At 43.3% G+C, this 20,520-nt stretch overlaps 1 protein-coding gene across 1 annotated transcript in view; it reads left to right on the top strand.

Annotated features, from left to right (window-relative positions):
* The window catches only part of ABCB1 (ATP binding cassette subfamily B member 1), a 72,897-nt gene that overhangs the window by 36,453 nt on the left and 15,924 nt on the right, over positions 1-20,520 (top strand). Inside the window, exons 12-19 of the mRNA XM_019508367.1 lie at positions 605-775; positions 4,102-4,263; positions 7,388-7,543; positions 10,147-10,293; positions 12,035-12,139; positions 13,586-13,663; positions 15,409-15,492; positions 18,157-18,360. Coding sequence (XP_019363912.1) covers positions 605-775; positions 4,102-4,263; positions 7,388-7,543; positions 10,147-10,293; positions 12,035-12,139; positions 13,586-13,663; positions 15,409-15,492; positions 18,157-18,360 — 1,107 coding nt within the window. The remainder of the gene's footprint in view (positions 1-604; positions 776-4,101; positions 4,264-7,387; positions 7,544-10,146; positions 10,294-12,034; positions 12,140-13,585; positions 13,664-15,408; positions 15,493-18,156; positions 18,361-20,520) is intronic.

The raw sequence follows: 20,520 nt of genomic DNA, 5'->3' as shown, positions 1-20,520 counted from the left end.
CAACAAAGGCTCTGGGTAGCTTACAATGAGAATAGAACCAAACAGAAAAACAAGAGAATAGAATCACTTTAAAGGGAACTAGAACATCAACCTAAAACACAGACCCCCTAAATAATATGCAGACACACTAGAGAAATCCCAAAGGAGGACAGGAAGAATGCCAAGTTTAGATAAAAGCAGGACCTTTGAAGGATGAGTACAGGAATTGGGTTTGTTCAAGAGAAGCTAGAGGTGGGTGAGAAAGCTGATAAATTCTCCATATCTATTTGGAGGCTTCAAGAAGAAACTGGCTTAATACACAGCCAAAAATTAGGCTGGGTGTTAGGAAAAAATATTTAGCTAGTTATGGTGATGGAGCACTGAAACAGGCCATGAAGGGACATGTAATAAAGTCTCTTATATTTGAGGTTTCCAGTGGAACATCAGTTAGACATTGTTTAGTGACATTTTGTCCTGCCTCACTGCAGGCAGTTAAACTAGATGATTTCTTGAGGCAGCCTTTTTACACTTCTGAGATTCTTTGACTGCAGACACTCAGATGAAGATGTGCTCTGGCTTTACAGTTTATCATTGACAGTTCTGGAAACATTTTGTTATCTTGCAGAAGTTTGAAACTGTGGTTGGCGAAAGAGGGGCACAATTAAGCGGTGGTCAGAAACAGAGAATAGCAATCGCACGAGCTCTGGTTCGCAATCCCAAGATTCTTCTCCTTGATGAAGCAACATCAGCATTGGATACTGAAAGTGAATCAGTTGTGCAAGCAGCTCTAGACACGGTCTGTATAGCTTTAAAACAAAAAGAATGACCAGGAAGCTAGTAGTTAAACTTTCAAAATTTTGTGCAAATACATGTAAGAAATAAGTGAATCCATGATTTGTAAAGGAGGGAGCAGCAGGAGCAGCAACTGGCTCACTCTGGCCCCCATGCAGCCCAGGCGAGAGAGAGACTGGAGGAAGGCCAAAAACTTGCCAATGTCTATCCCAAACAGCCATGCAGTTGGTCCAATAATAAATATCACCCACAAAATGTCTTGCCATCTTCTGCAACTTGTGTATTGCCATGTGTATTGTTCTTACATTGGTCCCCTACTTGATTAATTGGGTTGAGGGTCTGCAGGCAAAGAAAAAATTACCTGTATCCCATAAACTGTTGTAGAGATGGTTGTGCTGTAGCAGGTACCTCCTGCAGTCAGGACGCATTCCACTGCTTCACTCATATCCCAACATAGGATTATACTTTTAGAAGCAAAACAGAGCTTCTTCAGTATTTACACTGTCTCTATTCACTGAAACCTTCTCCCAGTTTGAACTGTTAGGGACCTCTTTTTTAGCCACTTCCCTGCTGCTCCTTGTAAACAATGTAGTCCCAAGGACAGCCATGATGCCCCCTGGTGGCTCCACAACTATGCCCTACTCTGCCCCTAGGGCACCTTCCCTTCTCACCTGCCATGCCTTGATAGAATAATACTAATAATGGCTGCCCATGGGTCTATGTGTGGTCCCAGTCCAAGTGAACTACCCACTAGGGTTTCATGGCACCCTACTGGCCTCTGTTATGCTCTGCCCAGTCCCTTTGCTGGGCCTCTCCATGACCATGCTGCTGCTAGGCATCTGGAACCTTAGGTTAACTGTGTGGCTCTAATCCTTCCCTACACCACACCCCATGCCTCACGGGTATTACCATAATGGTGTTCTCTCCTGTGGGGCTTTGGGGCCTCCTCAGCCTCTGTCCCTTTACTTTGGCTAGGCCTTCCACCATGTCAAACCTGGCTTTAAGGCACTAGCTCTGGTTTAGCCTTCAGGCACTGGGCCCCTGGCCCCTACCTCTTCAGCCCCCTGGCCACTTCCTGGTCATGCCCCTCTCAGGCACTGGGCCCCTGCCCCTTGTCTAGTTGTGTCCCTCTCTGGCACCAGGCCCCTGTCTAGTCACACCCCTCTCAGATGACAGGCCTCAGCCCCTGTCTGACTCTGTGGCCTCACTTTCTGCCAGGTCTGGGCTCACCACTCACTTGACTCATGAGCCTGCACCTGGCAGGCCTCAAGGCAACCATGTACCCCACAGGCATTACTAGGACCTCTGTATACCACCCATACCAGTCCCAACCCAACCATCAGTGTAGCTGCAATGTAAACAATAGGATGCTGGGCTATAATGTAAGGATAAAGGGGAAGCAGCCTCCTGCCCCTTTAAGGCAAACCTTCGAGCCTCTCTAGTGCCAGTATGGCTTCTGGCCCTGGGCTAGCCTTATGTGCTTCTGGAGCCTCCCTGGGGTGCCACAGGTGAGATACACCAGTCCATTCAGGAGCCCTGCTGCCTGCAGCTCTTCACTCTGTGGCTGCAAGGGACAGCCTAGCTTGCTAGTCCCAGCCCCCTTGGGCACTGCTACACTCCTCCCAGAAGTTAGCTGTAGAATATGGAAGGGAGAAAGGAAGTCACAGGTAGAGGCACACAGAGTGGCTAGAACTCTTTTATCCAACTCTTTCTCATCCAGCCCACTATATCAATCTGTTTCTCTACAAGCTTGAAGTGGAGATTGTGCCACATCTAGAGAATGGAGTGTCCTCCTTCCTGGTTCCTGCAAAGATCTACAGGTTTCCCTTGCTTTATGCTGTACATGCATTCCTGGAAAACTGTGCATAACTTGAATTTGTAAAGTGGGTTCCCTTTATGCAGTGTAACGAATAAGGATACGTTCCAAGACCTTGACTGTACTGACCCCCAGACCCATTTCTACCACTTACAAAAGTGGAGTCACACCGTTCCTGGGGAAACTGCAGCTCCAGAAGCACAGGTACCAGCTGCCCTGAGCAACAGCCATGGGTGCTGCTGCTGGGTAGCTTCATGGCTCACAGCTCCTGGGGTGCCATGCTGACAGGGCCTGACCGGGTCAGGCTGCAGGGGTCAGCACTGCAGCCCAGCTTGGGCACCACCACCTGGCTCAGCCCCGCAATAGTTTTTTCTTCTTCCACCTATGGCCTCACACCCACAATGCACTGCACAAAGCAGCTGACTGCAGGCTTCCACCACACCAATCACATGAGTGAATTTACCTTGCATATAACAAATTTTTTATCACATAAGAGTGAATTTGCCCATACAGGACCCACATAAAGCAAGGGAAACCTGTACTTAGTCTACGGCTTCAGCACTTGCAGAAGAAACAAATGCCTTCTGTAAGAACAGTGCTTAAGTTCCCTAACTTAACTCTGGCTGAGTTACTTTTAACTTCAAAATATCTTGAAAATGTTAGTTTATAATATTAGTTGTTAGCCATAGATTATTTTTTCACAAGTCTTAGACCCAAAATGAAGGTTTGGTGTAGGTTTAAGTGAAGTTATCAGAACAATAATTTATCTGCATGTATAGGGGCACATCTACATGTGAAGTTTACTGTTGAGTAGACCAATTAGTTCCATAGTAAACATCTTGGTGTCTACACATGCAGGGCTATCAGGCTGGAGTAAACTAATAAGCTCTGCAGCAGGTTAGTACTTGTAAATACAAGTATAAAGCTGCTGCAGTTTTTTTTCACAGCAGCACACATGTAGACACTGACCTGGCTGGCTGGGGCATGCACGTGCTTCAAGGCAGGGTCTGCCTGCCAGCTAGCTCTGTGCCAAAGCACCCTTTTTCCCCCCAGACAGCCAGCCTGTCTTTCCACCTCCCACCCCCACACAGCACACTGAGCCAGGCTGGAGCAGCCCTGAGCTGGCAGGCTGACCTCCTGAACCCCCTGCCAGGCAGGGCCTCTCTGACCCAGCTCAACAGAGTGCGGTCCCAGGCACACATTCAAATGGTGCATCCAGGAGCAATAACCTCTGGCACCATAAGTACCGTAGTTTATTGTGTTGCATTAATACGCATGTGCAAAACACATCCTAGGACTGCTAAAGGAAGCTTTACTTTGTTAGGTGTGACAGAAATGTTTCCACCTTTCAAGTTCAGATTTTATGGAAAATTTTGATCTTTCACAAAGCTTAAAATTTATAATAGGAATATTTTCAGTCAAACAATATTAACCAGCTGTATTTGAAAGGTAAAATGTAGTATAGGTATTTCTACAAGACAGTCTTTATAAAATATTTTTTGTGCATTTTCTAGGCACGGAAAGGACGCACCACTATTATAGTAGCTCATCGTTTGTCTACAGTTCGTAATGCAGATGTTATAGCTGCATTTGACGATGGAGTTATCACAGAACAAGGAACCCATGATGAACTGATGAAAAGGAATGGAGTTTATTACAAGCTTCTTAATATGCAGGTATTTTTCCCCCTAAATCTACATTTCATCATGTTCTATTTTGCTGATTTTATTATATCAGATTCAGTCCATTAGAGTCCCAAACCATCATGTCATCAACAGAAAAAATATATGAGTCAGATGCATCAGGTAAGTTATCCCCAGACTGGAGACACCTCCAACCCCCAGACAAAGCCTTCTTTGGAGCAGCCCAAAACCATCCACACTATCCCAGTCATAGGAAGCCAAAACCCAGGTTTCCAGAAACAAATTCTTGAAGAGGTGTAGGTGCACTGCATCAACCTAGACCAAGACCCAGCAGGGCATGTATATGACAGAGGACAGCCTCCACCAGTGAACAAAATCCCACACCATCCATCTTCTGCACACTGCAACCCATGTGACATGCAAGCCCCAACCCAGCCCCCAAACAAAGCCTTCTTTGAAGCACCCAAAATTATCCACACCAGAAGCCAACACACAGGCTTCCCAAAACAGTCTTGTAGAGCTATAGGTGCACCTGGCCTCCAAACCAGCAGGGCCATCTAGCCATAGTACATGGCAAAGAGGCCTGGCCTCCCTCAGTGAACAAAGTCCTACACTGTCCATCTTCTACACACAAGTATCTGTGTGACAAGCCCCAGCCCAGGCTGTAGACACCTCCAACCACCCTGCTTCAAAGCACTTCAGAAAGATAAGCACAAGTACACCCCATCCCAAGAAGGTAAAAACCAGGTGCTCACAAACCCAAAGCAAATAAGCATCCAGCTGGCCTCAGATGAAGCAGAGTCACCAAGCCCCCATACATGGCAAGGAGGCCTCACTTCCCCCAGTTAAACTAAGTCCCATCCAGTGCATCTTGTGCACACTAACTTCTGAGACAAGTCCCAATGCATCCCCAGGCTGGAGATACCTCCAGGCCTCCAGACAAAGCCTTCTGGAAAGCACCCCAAAACCATCCACACACCTACCCCAGTGAACAGAAGCCAAAACCCAGGCTTCCAGAAACACAACCTTTTGTAGGGGTGTAGGCACACAGCATCAACCTGGCCTCCAAAACAGCAGGGCCACCTAGCTATGGTACATGGCAAAAAGGCCTGGCCTCCCCCAGTGAAAGTCACATACAGTGCATCTTCTGCACACAAGCCACTGCATGACAAGCCCCAGCCCAGGCCCAGACAGGAAACACCTTGAAACCACACCCTTCTTCAAAGCACCTGAAAACAATCAGCACACATGCCCCATTGCAGGAAAATTAAACCAGGTGCCCCCAAACCCAAAGCCTTCTAAAGGTCAAGGCACATAATCTTCAAACTGGCTTCAGAGGAAGCAAAGCCCCATACATGGTAAAGAGGCCAGGCCTCCACCCAACAAAGTCCCACACAGTGCATTTTTTCTACACACTGAAGCTAGCCTATGATACACAAGCTCCAACCCAGCCAGAAGCAGGAGACACCTTCAAGCGCTCAGCCAGAGCCTTCTTTATAATTAGGCTCATCATACTAAGAGAGTATTTACAGCCATTCACACGAATGCAACCAAACCTCTCACTCTGACTTGCAGTAAAAATGATTACAGTGCTCTGCCATCTCCAGCCCATCCCACCCCTGAAAGGTACATTGCAGGAAGGAACCATTCTAGATCCCCTCCCCTATCATGGCTCAACAAAGCAGAGGCCAGGCCCCAGCCATCACCTGCAGCCAATTAGCTCCATCCCAGCCCCACCTAGAGCTCAATCCAGGCAGGGCTTCACCCCCAGCTGCCAGCTGTTCCCTCCCACCTGACCTCAATCGTACCAGGGCCCCAGCCCCCGCCTACAGGTTGCTAGCCCAGGCCACTAACTCTAGCCACACAGATCCAAGCAGCCTGGCCATTCCCAAGGCTCCAGCCACACCCAGGCCCTTGTTTCACCTGCCCTTCAGGCTGGGGCCCAACACAGGCCCCCCTTCACCAGAGAAGTGGCTGCACCCAGAACCTGGCCCTAGATGCAGCCACACACCCACCACCCCGTGCCACGGCCCAGGCTGCAGCAGGCTAGCCCCAGCACCACAGGCAACTCCAGCACCCAGCATTGGAGTCCTTCCCCACCACCCCCTGCCAGCTGCGGCCAGCCGTGGCAGCTCCCGGTGCCCAGACCCCCGACGGGACCAGCCCCACCTCCTAACATGTGCCGTGAAAGGACTCACCGCCACTGTCCTGAGGTAAGGCTCCTGCCTGGCTCTGCGCCCGGCTCCAGTTTCGCCTGCGGGAGAGCGTGTGTCAGCGCCTGTGCCCAGCCCACCCGCCCCGGTTTCCCCGCGCTGTCGCTCCTGCCTGGCACCAAGCGGGCACGTGGCGGAGCCGAGCCCAGCCACGCCCTGCGCCTGCCCCACGGAAACAGGGGCTGACCCACACATTACAGAGTATAAGCGTTACACCACCCCACCCGGCCCCAGACCACAAGGAGCAAACCTAGAAAACCACTTACCATGAAGAAAAACCATAAGATTCGGACAAAAGCACACCCCACCTAGCAGCAGTGCAACAGGTTAAATAAGCATGAACTGTTGGGGATCGCCTTTATAAAGGTTAACGAAGCTCCTCCCCCAATTAGGCATTGACCAATGAGCAGCCACGGGCGGGTTTCCTCAGCCTTTATAAAGTCGGCGCCAGGCATAAGCCCGTATTTTACTGGTGGCGCTGTGGGAGGTGCTGGTGTCTTTGTGGGTTCGTGCTTTCTGCTTTTCTTTCTCTCTTTTCAATTTTTTAGCGAGTCTCTGGGCTTGGGGGGGCTTCACTTCCCGGGTTTTTTCTTGAGCCTTCATTGGTTTGCTGTTTCCTGTGAGGGCAGTCCTGGCTGCTGAGCCCTGGGCGGGGTGCGCGAGGCTGGTGGTGCCGTGGGGCTGCAGCAGGTGCGGGGGTGGCTGAGCTCCCTGTAGAGACTGCGACTGGACCTGGTTGTCGGGGTCAGTAGCTTACTTCTCAAGAGTATTTATTTCTGATACTACACTCTGAAATGGGGAAGATCTTCCCAAGTCAAATTTTATACTTGCTTACATTGTAACTTGTTGTTCAGTTCTGATCTGTTCTGCTTAATTAACATTGGTTTAGTTTTTTACTTAACCTACTTTTCAAGTACAGTATGTTATGTTGTACTCTATTTCAGAAGGTAAGAAGTGATGTTGAGTCAGAAGAAGTTGAAGATATATTAGGCCTCAAAAAAAGCACTTCAGAAGTGGCACTGACAAGGCAATCCACTCGGAAAAGCATCAAAAAGCCCAGAACACAGAGTGATATCCATGATGTCAAAATTGTTCAGCCTGTAAGTGTCTATACTTTGTTTCTAGTAACCTTAGTAGAACACATGGGTTAACTGCTGTTCTACTTTACATGCTTATTGGGCCTATATGTCATGATGCAACTGCTTTTTATCATGTAACACACAATTAGAGGTTCTTTTCCTCCCTGTAGTGAGAGAATTGCCCCACAGCCCTACCTGCTGGACATGAAATGGAGGACCTTCCATCTTTTGGTCCAGTGACCTAATGGTTAGGGACCTTGCCCAGATTCTAGGTTACATTTCTCTAGAGGGGTTTGAACCTGCGCTTCCTGCTTTCCAATAAAGTGTTCTATCAGTTTGTGACCAGGCACTTTTCAGCTCTGCTTGAAGCTGGCCCACGGGGTAGCCAAAAGGAAGACACATGTTGGTCCAGGGAGAAAAGTACAAAATAAGAAGTGCATTGCTCTGAGGGCGGTCATTACCTACTCTGGGTTTTTCCCATGCTTCTGGGTTTTGTTGGTTGCCATATGGGGCTGGGAAGTAGTTTTTTTCTGTCTTGCTGCTAGTTGCCAGGTTTTTTGCTTCCTTCAAAGCACTGGGTGTTGGCTGCAGTTAAGGCTGAGGATTTTGACAGGTCTACTAGTGCTTCTGCTGAAACTTAAACACGGAGGCTCCTGGCTAGAGGGTCTTGCTCTTCTGTTCAGAGTCAAACTGATCATGAATTAATTTTACCCCATGATCAGATTGGTACAGACTGGAGGTTTTTGCCTTTGTAATGGGGTTGGGAGAGTATATGGCCCTTTTTCTTGGATCTCACATGTATTTTAACAATCCTGCTGCAGCAGAGCATTCATTGGCCACTGTGGTCACCCTGCTTTACCTGTGGCAGGCTAAGGTGCTATGTCTTGTGGTTGTGTCTGGAACTAGCTATAGTTTTAATAGATTAAGCAAAGGGGTTCGTATAGGATGTTTTGATTGTATGATCCAGCCTCTGGCAAGAGTTTTGACTAAATGAACTATGGAGGTCTCTTCCAGGCCTACTCTTCTAGGATTCTAACCAGGGACATTCCTCCTAATAGGGCAGCAATTTTCCCATTGTTGTTCATCCAGTAAATAGTAAATGCAAGTTCTGGTAGGGACAACTTCAAAAGGAGGACTCTGGGTAATGCCTGTCCTATAGCCTGGTGGTTAGAGGGCTTTGCAATGCAGGCTCAACTGCTTCTAGATGAGTGGGGCCTAAAAACAGGGTCTCAAGCTCTCAGGCAGGTGCCCCAGCTACTAGGTTCTGGGGTGAAAAGTTGGTAAGGCTGTCCTTTTCCTCCTCCTCACCCCCCCATCACCTAACATCCATTAGTCATGGTTTTTGTCCAGTGAACACTGAGATTTAGCTTCCCTTATGGGTATACCAGGGAGATGTTACTAGATAAAGCTTACTTATTCAGAGAAAATACTCTGTCTACTGTTCTGCAAGCTTCTGGGCAAATGTAACAACTTGTACATAATATTCTTAAAGGCTCACCCTTTACACGTAATATATCCCCATGTAACACTAACACTGAAAGTTTAATTCAACCCATAGTCAAAGCACATTTTAACCAGTCTTAGTCTGTGTTGGCTTTTTAGTTCCAAGTGATCTTCTTAGTTTCTCTTCATTCTCAATCCTTATTGGTTCAATTCTTGTTTGGTTTCCTTGTTCAGATGTCTCTACTTCTGTGTTGCTTTCAATCCCCTCTGTCACTTCTTGTTCCTGTGGAGCAATAAACTCCAGAGCAACAAGCCCTGCACTTTATTCACACATGAGAATATGCACATGTAGACATGTGCCTTGACTGCTAGTATAATACAAAGTTATCATACAAGTGCTAGACAGTAGCTTATAATGTGATAAGATAACAGTATTTAACAGCTGAGTGTCTGGTTATGAACAAGTTTATAAATTATAAATAATATGTTGATTTGGTTATATTCTTGATGTGTTTGATTTTGCTTAATGTGAGCATTCAGACAAGCAAAACGGGGTATGTGAGAGAGTTCAAGGGGAAAGAGTTTTTTGTCTACTTATTTTCATCTCATGAAAATATTTGTTATGCATGAAACAAAATTGCTTCAATATGGAAGTATTCTGTATGTTTAAGTCCATAAATTATGGAGGAGAAACAAAATTGGTGCAACATAAGCTCAAATTCAGAACACGAAATCATTGGTGTAACATTTGCTTCAAATATATTAGCATTTATAGCCTGAAATATGGTTGTGTAAACTATTTAGCAAAAAATAGTAAAAATAGTCATCTGAATGTGGATGTTAGTAAGCAATTCTTACTCCTGTATTCCTTATAAGTGTGCTTTCACTGAAGATAAATTTGTGTGTAAGCCCCTCAGGCTAAAGTTCAAAATGTAAGCCTCAAAGGAGAGGAGAGACTGCTGCAATAACACTCTTATACTTTATTGCTTCTTTCACATGTTAATATTGTGTAGTAAGTAACAGACAGGTATGTACTACAGTTAATTAAGAAACTTTCTATTAGAAAGCAAATATTTGAGCTACTTAAGGATGGTAACTAGGAGCACACAGTTCCATATCCATACAGTTCTTTTCCCCAGTAGATGTTACATATGTGTCTTAATGGGATCCCTATGTTTTAGGATGAAGATGTACCTCCAGTTTCATTTCTGAAAATTATGAAGCTGAACAAAACTGAATGGCCTTATTTCATAGTTGGAATTTTGAGTGCAACTATCAATGGAGCCTTACAACCTGCATTTGCAATCATATTTTCAGAATTTATAGGGGTAAGGTTTTTTTTTGTTTTGTTTTGTTTTTTTTGTTTTTGCTTTTTTTACATACTTAAAAACTATGCTGCCCACTTTAGCTTTGATTTCTATTACTTGCTACATTTAAATAGCTTTCCAGTAAATTGATAAATGTTTCAGGTACTACCTAGATTTATTCCACAATGTCTAGATTGTACTGTAAACACAGAATCCTTCATTAGTAAAAGGCATTGGTGTTATGGGATTTTCCAGCAAGGCCTCTCATCTGCCAGACTGTCACTGGGGGAATTCCTGCTGCAAAGTGCAGCCTGTGCCCCTCCCACTGACTTCACTTTAGGCCTTCTGTCCCATTTTATACAAAGACATTATAACTGGCAGAGTTGGCATGGAGCAAAGGTGAGGCTTTTTGCAGTTTCTCTTTCTCCCATTTGTGTCTGCATAGTTTCAACCATACTTTATGCAGTTATGATGATGATGTTCTGTTCTTTTTTGGCTAATGTGAAAAGTGGAGGAAGGAAAACACTTCCAGATAGAATATTTAGTGGAGAATGGAATCACAGGAACCTCTATAGTACTAGAAAGTAAAGCTGAAAGAGCCAGGCATTTTAATGCTATCTGTATTTGAACTGATCAGGATTATTCAACCAAATAGCTTTTGGTGGTAAATGTCAGATCATTGAAATCAAATGTAGAAACGAAAATCAAATGAACTAGATCTGATGGGGAAGAAAGGTCTGGGCATAGGTGTGTACACACAGCACAACAGATGTAGGAGAGACTGAAGTTGTTTTCCTCAGAACTACCTAGCTCTCTTGGCTTTTCATGGGAGGGAATCTTTCTGTTTTTTCCCTAATTTGTAAGGTTTGGGTTTTATTCTTTGTTGGGAAAATTTTTGAAAGCACAAGTGTAATGAGATTGGAAACTTTCCTGCCCCTTGTCTGGCCTCGGCCAGAAAAACATCAAGTACCATGTGTCATCAGCAAGCACTTGATATGAATAATAATAGGAGAGAGATCTCTGAGAGAAGGCAGCAGTTCTGTTTCAAGCCTGCCTGTCTAATGCTTGTGTCTCAGTGCAGTGTAAAAAACATTTCTTAGCAAAGGACATTACACATGCATAATAAATTGTACACAAAACTGTTTCTACATCTCTCATACAAATTCAATCTTATTTGTTCTGCAAAGAATGAAGAAGGTCTCAGACTTGCAGCCAGTGACTCCAAGGTTCTATTTTAATGACTTCTCTACTGAAGACACAGTGGGTGCATCTACCCACGCAGTTAATGCAAAGCAATAAACTCCAGAGCTTATTGCTCAAGAGGCATTACCTGGGAGTAAGAATCTATATATGTGCCTGGGATGCTGCAGCATGTAGGGCTGGGGCGGTTATCCCTGGCCCACTGTGCTGTGGAGGGGCTGGCTGGGGCATGAGGTATGGAGCTCATTAGTCTACTGCACAGTAAACATTCCATATAGGTGTCTGGTAGATGTATAACTTCCCTATTTTGTTCAATAAATGAAAAACAGTTTATACTAGTTGCTAATTCTGAGTGTCTTGGAAAACGAAGAGTTGATCTTCATGGAAAGAACATGAGATTTACAATACCTTAGTTGAGTGTGAAATTAGTGTTAAAAAAAAAGAGAGAGAGAGAAAAATAAATTACTACATGCATTCAAACTGTGCCTGAGCAAGGTACTGTATAAAGATTTTAGCTAGTCATTTAATTAAACAAAATTATCTTTTAAATTTCTTTTTATAGATTTTTGCAACAATAGACAAGACCAGTATAAGAGACAAGAGCAACATGTATTCACTGTTACTTTTAGTCATTGGAGTAGTTTCTTTCATTACATTTTTTCTCCAGGTAAGACTTAATATGTTTGCTTTTACTGTAGCTGTTCTTGTTGTAGAAACCAGATCTCGAAAGATATTAAGCTTTTATTTCCTTTGACTCAAACAGCAAGGGTGAAGAACAATTATGATAAACCTCTTATGCAAAGTGATTTTAACATGGCTGTTAAAAAGCCTGGGTCTTGAACATTTGAGATTATGCATTCATAAGTCACATATAATTATTTAATAGATTGCATCAGTGTTTTTCCTTCCCTTGTATTGTGTTAAATTCTTGACCCTGTTTTTCAAAATACAGTCTAAAATTGCATGAGCAAAACTGGGCACATACCCATTTGCCTACATCAGTGGTATGTTTAGCCTATGGCTTATGGATTGGATTTGGCCTGTGGAACTATCATCTGGCCCATGGGGCCAGTGGAATCATTAGGTGCTGTGACACTGGCGCTGTCATTTCCCTAATTCATAGTTCTCACTAAAACTACATTTATTTTGATTATCAAGCAACGGCAATGTTTAGGACTGGATGGGTTAAATGACTCTCAATGAGACGCTGAGACTGAAATCCAGGTTTAGTTAAAGTTGATGGAGAAATTTACCATTCGGGGGTTTTTGGTGGTGAGCAGGGGACAAGGGTTTTATTCTGAACCTTTTACCTTGAAGGTCCTGGCTTAAAATTTTTAAATTTTACCTTAGATCAATTGTGATAAAGTGGCTAAAATCAAATGTGCGGTAGTGTAGGGGAAATTAACATTGCTGCATATTTTGTCAAAATAAAGAAATAATTTTACTCCCCATGCTGAAGTTGGCTACCCCTCAAGAACTAAATCAAGGTCGTAAAATCTCTTATCATTATAGACTAAATATTGTATAGTTTTAAAACTTGTGGTTTTGCATATGGAGATGCAAAGAATCACAAGTCTTTATTGAATAAAGACCAGATAGTCTTACTGAGTGTGTCTACACTTGCAATTAATTTTAAACACATTCCAGAGCAGTTTGAGACAGAGTAAACTATTCCCAGGTGCAGCATCTACATGTGTGCCTGGGACAGCAGCTACTTGAGCAGGGGTGGAGCTGTTTTTGAGGGCCACTCCTGCTGTGCTCTGCCCTGGGCTCTGGGTGGTGGCATCAGGCAAGCAGAGGGGCTGACTGAGACACAAGTTTGCTGAAAGTGTGAAGGTGCATGGCTAGGTGGCAGGCAGGAGTCTGGCCTCTGGCTGGTTGGGCTGATGGGGCCCAGTTTACACCTGAAGTCAGCATCTACATGTGCATTTAATCACAGTTAATTACCCTGCTGTAAGATAGTACTGTCCCCAACAGTTGGGGACAGTACTATCTTACTGCAGTGTTAATTAGTATACTGTAGCCTAATACTGCCAAATGTGTAGGTAGTGACTTTACTCTGCAGCTAATTCGTCTACTTGGTTGTGTAGTAACCATGCTACTTCTCAAACAGGGTTTCACATTTGGCAAAGCTGGAGAGATCCTTACAATGAGGCTTCGATTCATGGCCTTCAAAGCAATGCTTAGACAGGTATGGATAATATATTTAGCTTTCTAGTGTTTTAAAAATGCCTGTTTCTTTGTCATGAATAGCTTCGTATTTAATTCTGTATAACTTTATCTGCACTTGAACTGGCATTAACTTTTTTTCAGATTGGTTTAGAAATTGACATATTAAAATTGTGCCCACACAAGGATATTATATTAGCTAAGTTTAAGAGGTTTGTATTAATTTAGTTCAAGACTTAAGCATTTTGAGTGTAATACATAAGGACACTTTAACAAAATCAGTAAATCTTCAGAATGTAAACCAAACCTAACTGTATAAACAGAGAGGAGAGAGCATTCTAGGGACCCAATTCTGAAATGCACTTCAGTGTTCATATTTTTACCTCCAGGTAACTTCGCAGTAGGATCCACAGTGACAACACACATTACAACAGTCCAGTCCACTCTCCCATGTTCCTTTTTAAAGTTGGCCCCTAAGGCAGCCAAGAGATGTGCAGCCAGGAAGAAATATGCAAGCTGAAGGACATGTGGCTCAAATCACTGCTACTTTGAAAGGGAGCATGCCCTGGGTTCTAGCCTAGGTCTTTACTCCCTAAGCAAAAAGTTCTTCACTGCACTACTCTCTGTACATTATATTTGGTAATTATTAAATGCAAGGTGCAGTAGCTTGGCTTCAGTGTGCTGGCAAGGTGTTTGGGTAATGTTCGACTTGTGGTATGGTCATCAGACTACAGTTCTTTCAAGTTGGGGATCATTTGAATCTATAGACCTCCTACTTCTCAATTCAGTGCCCTAAACATGCAGTTGGGGATCAGCAGCCCCTACCATTGTGCTGACCCATATGTCCCAGTTTTTTTCTCCAGGTAGCTGCATATACATGCATGGCCAGTGCATAGCTGACTGCATATGCTCAGTCTGTGTGCATGCATGTGTTGGTGGTGAAGGGATAGTAGAATTGCAGTTGCCAAAAATGATACTTTATACAGGTAAAATAACTGCCATTCAGATTCCTTTAAGTCCTCACCAACTCCTTGGACTATAGAACTAGTATTGTTTCCCTTTGTGGCCACCTCTCAAACGCACAGGAAAGAAGCCACATAGACTTAAAGAAGTGGTGCTATCTCTGTAGATGGATATCATGCTCAAAACTGTGGCCATGTTTTATGCTAGACTCGCAGCTTCCACATGAGCATCTGCAATCCGAGGAGACATCAAAGAACAATTAGTCAGAAGTTTGTTTTGAAAGTGCTTTACAGTGGGTGCATCTACATGATGCAATCGACTCCAGAGTTGTTTGAGCCAGAGTACACTACTCCCTGGTGCAGCATCTATACCTGTGCCTGAGACATCAGCAGTTTGAGCTGGGGCAGAGCAGGCCCAGGCTGGCAGCAGGCTTGGGAGGTTAGCCCATGGCTCCAGGTGTCCATGTAAGGTGGTGGAAGTGCTGGCTGGGGCACAAGAGTTCAACTCCATATTGTAGTTGATACAAATTGTTTAAAGTGTTTTTACACTTGGATATCTTTGTCACACAAGGTTATGAAACTTGTTTTTCTATAAAGAACTGAAACATTAACACAGAGGTTGCCTTCTCATCCAAGCTGATTCTCAGTTATCTTGTACAACCCTACTTTTTCTTCAGTTTTGTCCATGAGTTTTCTAATTATATATCAGACAAACTTTTTCCTAAAAGTTTGTATTGTATATTATTTCCTAAAATATATATATTGTATATTGTTTCCTAAAACCTAAAAATGTTTATTTTTTTAGGACATCAGCTGGTTTGATGACCCAAAAAACAGCACTGGGGCATTAACTGCAAGACTTGCTAATGATGCTTCACAAGTGAAAGGTGTAAGTAGGGGGCACAGAATTGTCATTTGCTAAATCTGGTTTGGCATATGGTCATGTTCCAATGTAGATTTGCTATACTAGTAGCATTAGCAGACATTCATTGAATAGTGTGGTGGGATCTGAACCTAGACCCTAACAGGCACACATTCTATCATGTCATGTATGTAGGGGGATTTTGGGGATCAGATATCGAATGAGTCTCATTGAAATAGCACAACTGCTATCACATGAAACCTGGCATTTGGGACTAGTGCCTGATACCATGGTTTCCATGATATACCTTCAACTTTATGCATATGGGGCCTAGGATTGCCGTTCTTGTTTCTATGCATGCTGCCAAGTGGAAAGTTTCAAATGGGGCAGCCTAGCATGGGGCTGCCATGCAAGTTGATTTACTGGTGCCTGGCTGGGGCCTGTTGGCTCCCCTTGACAAGCAAGTTGGAAGCCAGGCATGGGTCAGCTGCACACAGATTTAAACTTGCTGGAAAGGGGGAAATTGAACATCACATGTTCAATTAAAAAACACTCTATGAACCAGCTGCAAAATTGTTCCACATTTAATGTCTCCGTAGACACGGAATATCTTTGTAGCTGGCTTGCCATTTTATGGCATGATGGATTGGTTTAACTTGTGGCATGTTGTCTTCATCGCATGATTAACATATTGATCATATGATCAATGTAACATTGCTGGTGTGTACTATTAGTCATCAGTATAAGAAGATACATTTGCCTGACACTAATTGTCTAATTAATAGTAATTTTCAGCAGCTACCAGAATCAAGATTGTAATCTAAGCAATGTAATATTCAGGTAAACTATTAGTCCTGTGAATCTAATTATAGTAAAAGCTCTGTTATCCGGCATCCCTGGCTGTGGGGGCTCAGCAGCACAGGCTGCTTTGCCCTGAGCCATGGGGGCTCAGAGAAACCAGAAGTGCCATGGTGGTTTCACTTTTTTCTTACAAGCTGGCATGCTGGTTAGTGGAGCATGCTGGCTTGTAAGATGCCAGATAACAGAACTTTTACTGTGAATACATATATTTTTATTCAGAAATCTGTCAATCTAAAGTAATCTATGGAATATATTTAGGTTTCTATATTGCATATATTTTCATAGTATCTAGAGTTCCAGTCCTACAATGTTATAAAGCATGAAAGGATGCTGTGCCTGAAAATTTGTTATACAAGTCTCAACCACACAGTTGTTCCAATAAATAAGATATCTCACACAGTTGCTGTTTGTACATTTGCATGACTGTCTGTTCATGTGCTTATGCAGTGTTTACCTACTGTGTTCTTTTGGGACCTGTACAACAAAAAAAAGAACAAAAGAAAAACAAACAAATGAACAAAAACAGTTAGCTCAAGCTATTTCTCCAAGGTACCTGTAAGATTTAAACGTATAGACCATGTCTAGACCACAGACTTCCATGCTCAGCATTGTTACCTTTAAATGTGTGGTATGGCTTTGCAAATGCTACCACCTGGACTAGAAGTTGTACCAACGTAACTGTACGATAATTAATGATGCTTAGTGAGTACCCAGTTGCTTGCCCTTGAGCTTAGTGAGTACCCAGTTGCTTGCCCTTGATACGATGCAGATATAGCTAGTACATCTTCTACTTAATGATGGCTCATGAAGAACAGCATGGTATATTTGAGTGCTACTGCTGGGTATAATATTTTTGGCATAGTGATGGCTACAACTGTATAAGCAAATTGTCAGATTTATAAACCCTAGGTTTAGATTTTTAGCAGAACTTTTAAATTAAAAATGAAAACGGAGAGTGAGCAGATGGAAACTGGGCAAGGTAGAAGTGGATCAATACCAGAAGATAAAGGGGCATGTCTATACAAGACTCTTTAGTGTGCAGTAGACTAATCTACTGTGCAGTAAAGCATCACCATCTACACATACGCAGTTTTTACTGTGCAGTACATTAGTCTGTGTGGTTGGCTACTACCTGTAGATACAGGTAGCAGATTAATCATGCAGTAGCTACTGTGCAATATTGCTTGTGTAGACAGCTGACTGGGAGCAGATTGCTCCTGGTCAGCCTAAGCAGTGAGGGGTGGGGAAACTGTCCCCTCCCTGGGGCAGCTCTTTTCTCAGGCCCGGACCCTGGTGGGCAGTATGGGGCTAAGAAACAGATGCTTGGCAAGGCAACAGTTTCCCAGCTCCATGCTGTAATCTGACAATCAGGGCATGGTCCTGGGAGGCAGCTGCCATGGAGGTGGGAGAGCTTCCCCTGCTCCTCAGAGCCTAGGCCTGACCCTGGTGCCCCCTGCCAGCCTGGGGCTGGCTCCCTGGGGAGCCTGGAGCTCCCCATGGTTGCTATATGGGGGCAGAGCAGGGCAGAAGTAGCCCTACACTGAACTGCTCCTGTTGGGAGCAGATTTGCTCCCCGGGAAAGATTACTGTGCATTATTTTATTGTACAGTAGGCTTACAGTGTGTTAATAGCATCTTTGAAAGCATATGGCAAGAGCTCCAACGTTGGCAAATAACAGAACTAGATTAGGCACTTATGCTCTGGAAAATAATCCTGTACCATGGTGTGGACAACAAGTATTTTCTATGTCTAATTTCTAAGTTCCCTCTTCACTCAGATATGGAAAGAAGTTATTTTATTGGGTTTTGGTTTGTTTTTGTTTTTTTTCAGGCTACTGGTTCCAGACTGGCTTTACTCGCCCAGAATATAGCTAATCTTGGTACTGCAGTTGTTATTTCATTAGTCTACGGTTGGCAGTTGACCCTTTTGCTTTTAGCCGTTGTGCCAATCATTGCCATAACAGGACTCATTGAAATGAAAATGCTATCTGGACATGCCCAGAAAGATAAGAAAGAACTGGAAATTTCAGGAAAGGTGCGTCCAGTGAAGTTTTATTTTTATACAATGTCCTATTGTACAGGGCACTGGTAATAGATAAAAATATTACTTATAAGGAAAATCGAAGTCTGCTGTATGATATTATGTGTTCACATGTTGATGTCTTCTGACTTTCTAACATTCCTTCCCTTTATTCATCTCTGACTTTTCTGCCTCTCTGGCCTCTATTGCATGTTCCTTATATTATACAATTAACTGGCTAATTGTACAATAAATTTAGACCAATCACATGTGCAAAGTAATTATCACACCATAAAAATAACTATGTAGTTGGTTGGCTCTTTTTATAACTCAAAGTTAGTGCTCGAAAATGTGTAACTATATAGCTGGTTTCTGTCTAGCTTTAATCTGAACATGTGGCAAGGCTCTAAGGAACAATACATACAACCTGGGCACATCTTACACACAGCCTATTTCACTATAATTAAAGCATCATGTAAAACTGTTCTAATATGCTAATGTGCAGTAAAATAGGCTACTGCAGATTAAATGTCATGAAAAAGCATGTGCTTTTGCTGCTGCACATTAGGGCAGCCTAATGTGCATTTAGTACCTCATCTGGGCACCTACACACAAGTGGTGAGGCTGCTCTGATGTGCTAGAATTCTAGTGAGTCAGAGCAGACTCAATTAACTGAGTCTGCTGGAGCATAACAGTTGCTGTGCTCCAGCAGCCTCCTGCGTCTCATGTATCACTGCCCCGTACTTAAATGGTAGTAGGAGTGCTGAATGAACTTTAGTTCAAGCACCCCTGCTGCCATTTTTAAGCATGGGGATGTTGATGCAGGAGATGTTGATGTGCTTTAATTGGAGCAGTTCTGAGTTGCTCTAATTAAGGTACTGCCTCCCACCCCAGAGTACATGTAAAAGTGCCCTCGCATTGCATTAAAATTTAGTATCTCCACATTAGAAAATGCATTAATGACTATGTAGATGCATCTCTTCACTACAAAGAAGCAAGTATGCTTCACAGGCATAATATAATGCCACCCACCAATCCTGTATTGTTTAATTTCATTTTTCCTATTTCCAAAAGCAAAAGGAAGATAAACTGAAACAAGGACATAATTGTTGATGGGGAGAGTTGAAGGAGAAACCACACTCCCAAACTGTTTCCAGGGTAGAAAAGCCATTCTGTCACTTCTTCTTATGTCCTGTGCTTGTACAGGTTTGAGTGCTCTACCTTTGCTGATAAAGGACAGCTTTTTGTAAGCATTTTTGTTAGTGTTGACTTACCCAGGTTGTACAACTGCTAACATACAGTATCTCCTGTCTTTCCTACCTTCCCTTTCTTACTATTTTACAGTTATCAAACAGTATTGAGAAGGAATGGTTTTATTGAATCTAAAGTCTTTAGTAATTCCCATTTATTCACAACTTCTCTCAATGTTTTATTTTGTAAATAGGAAAGTTGCTCAGATGCATTTCTCCTTCCCCAATTAGAAAGGCGTTTTAGAAAAATACAAATACTAAATTTCTAAAGTTCCAACCCATGCTTTTTCATGAATGACAATAACAGTCTCTCCTGAACTGATAGGATTTTTGTTACACATTTGTCTTGTATTTCTTAAGTATTTTGCTACTGGATCTTGTTAATAGTTCCCTGGGAATGTTAAGGGTATTTTCTGTTGATCCTTCCCCCAAAGGCATTTTAACAAGCAACTGAGAGGATGTAACTCACCCCTCCTATCTTAATTGATGGTCTTTTTCTTTTCAATTAGCACTAGTACTTGGCACTTCAAACAGCTTCAATCTAAGATTTTATAAGAACTTCACAAGCCAATAGAGTTTCACAATACCCCTAGGTATACAAGTAAAGATGAGGAAACTGTCATAACAGTTAAACACCTGAAGACAAAACCCATGCTTTATCAGAGTTTCTGTTCATTTCTCAGCTGTGTATTGCTTTTGCCTAAGTTGCATCTTGGATCAGATCCAACTTGGCCTGGCAGGTATCTCCACTTAGGTTTTGCAACACTGAAAATCTGGGCACTTTACTCCAGAAAAACAATTAAAATGGATGATTAGGCACCTGGGAGTTCAACTCAGTGAAGGGGAGGACCTGGCCACCTCCCAAAAGTGTGATCCAGAGCATAGTGCTGAGCAAGAGACATAAAAGCAAGCCAGTAGGAAATAT

Source organism: Gavialis gangeticus, unplaced genomic scaffold, assembly GCF_001723915.1.
Source record: "Gavialis gangeticus isolate Ggan-Ray unplaced genomic scaffold, GavGan_comp1, whole genome shotgun sequence".
Lineage (NCBI taxonomy): Eukaryota > Metazoa > Chordata > Crocodylia > Gavialidae > Gavialis > Gavialis gangeticus.
This window is presented reverse-complemented; position numbering and strand designations above follow the sequence as displayed.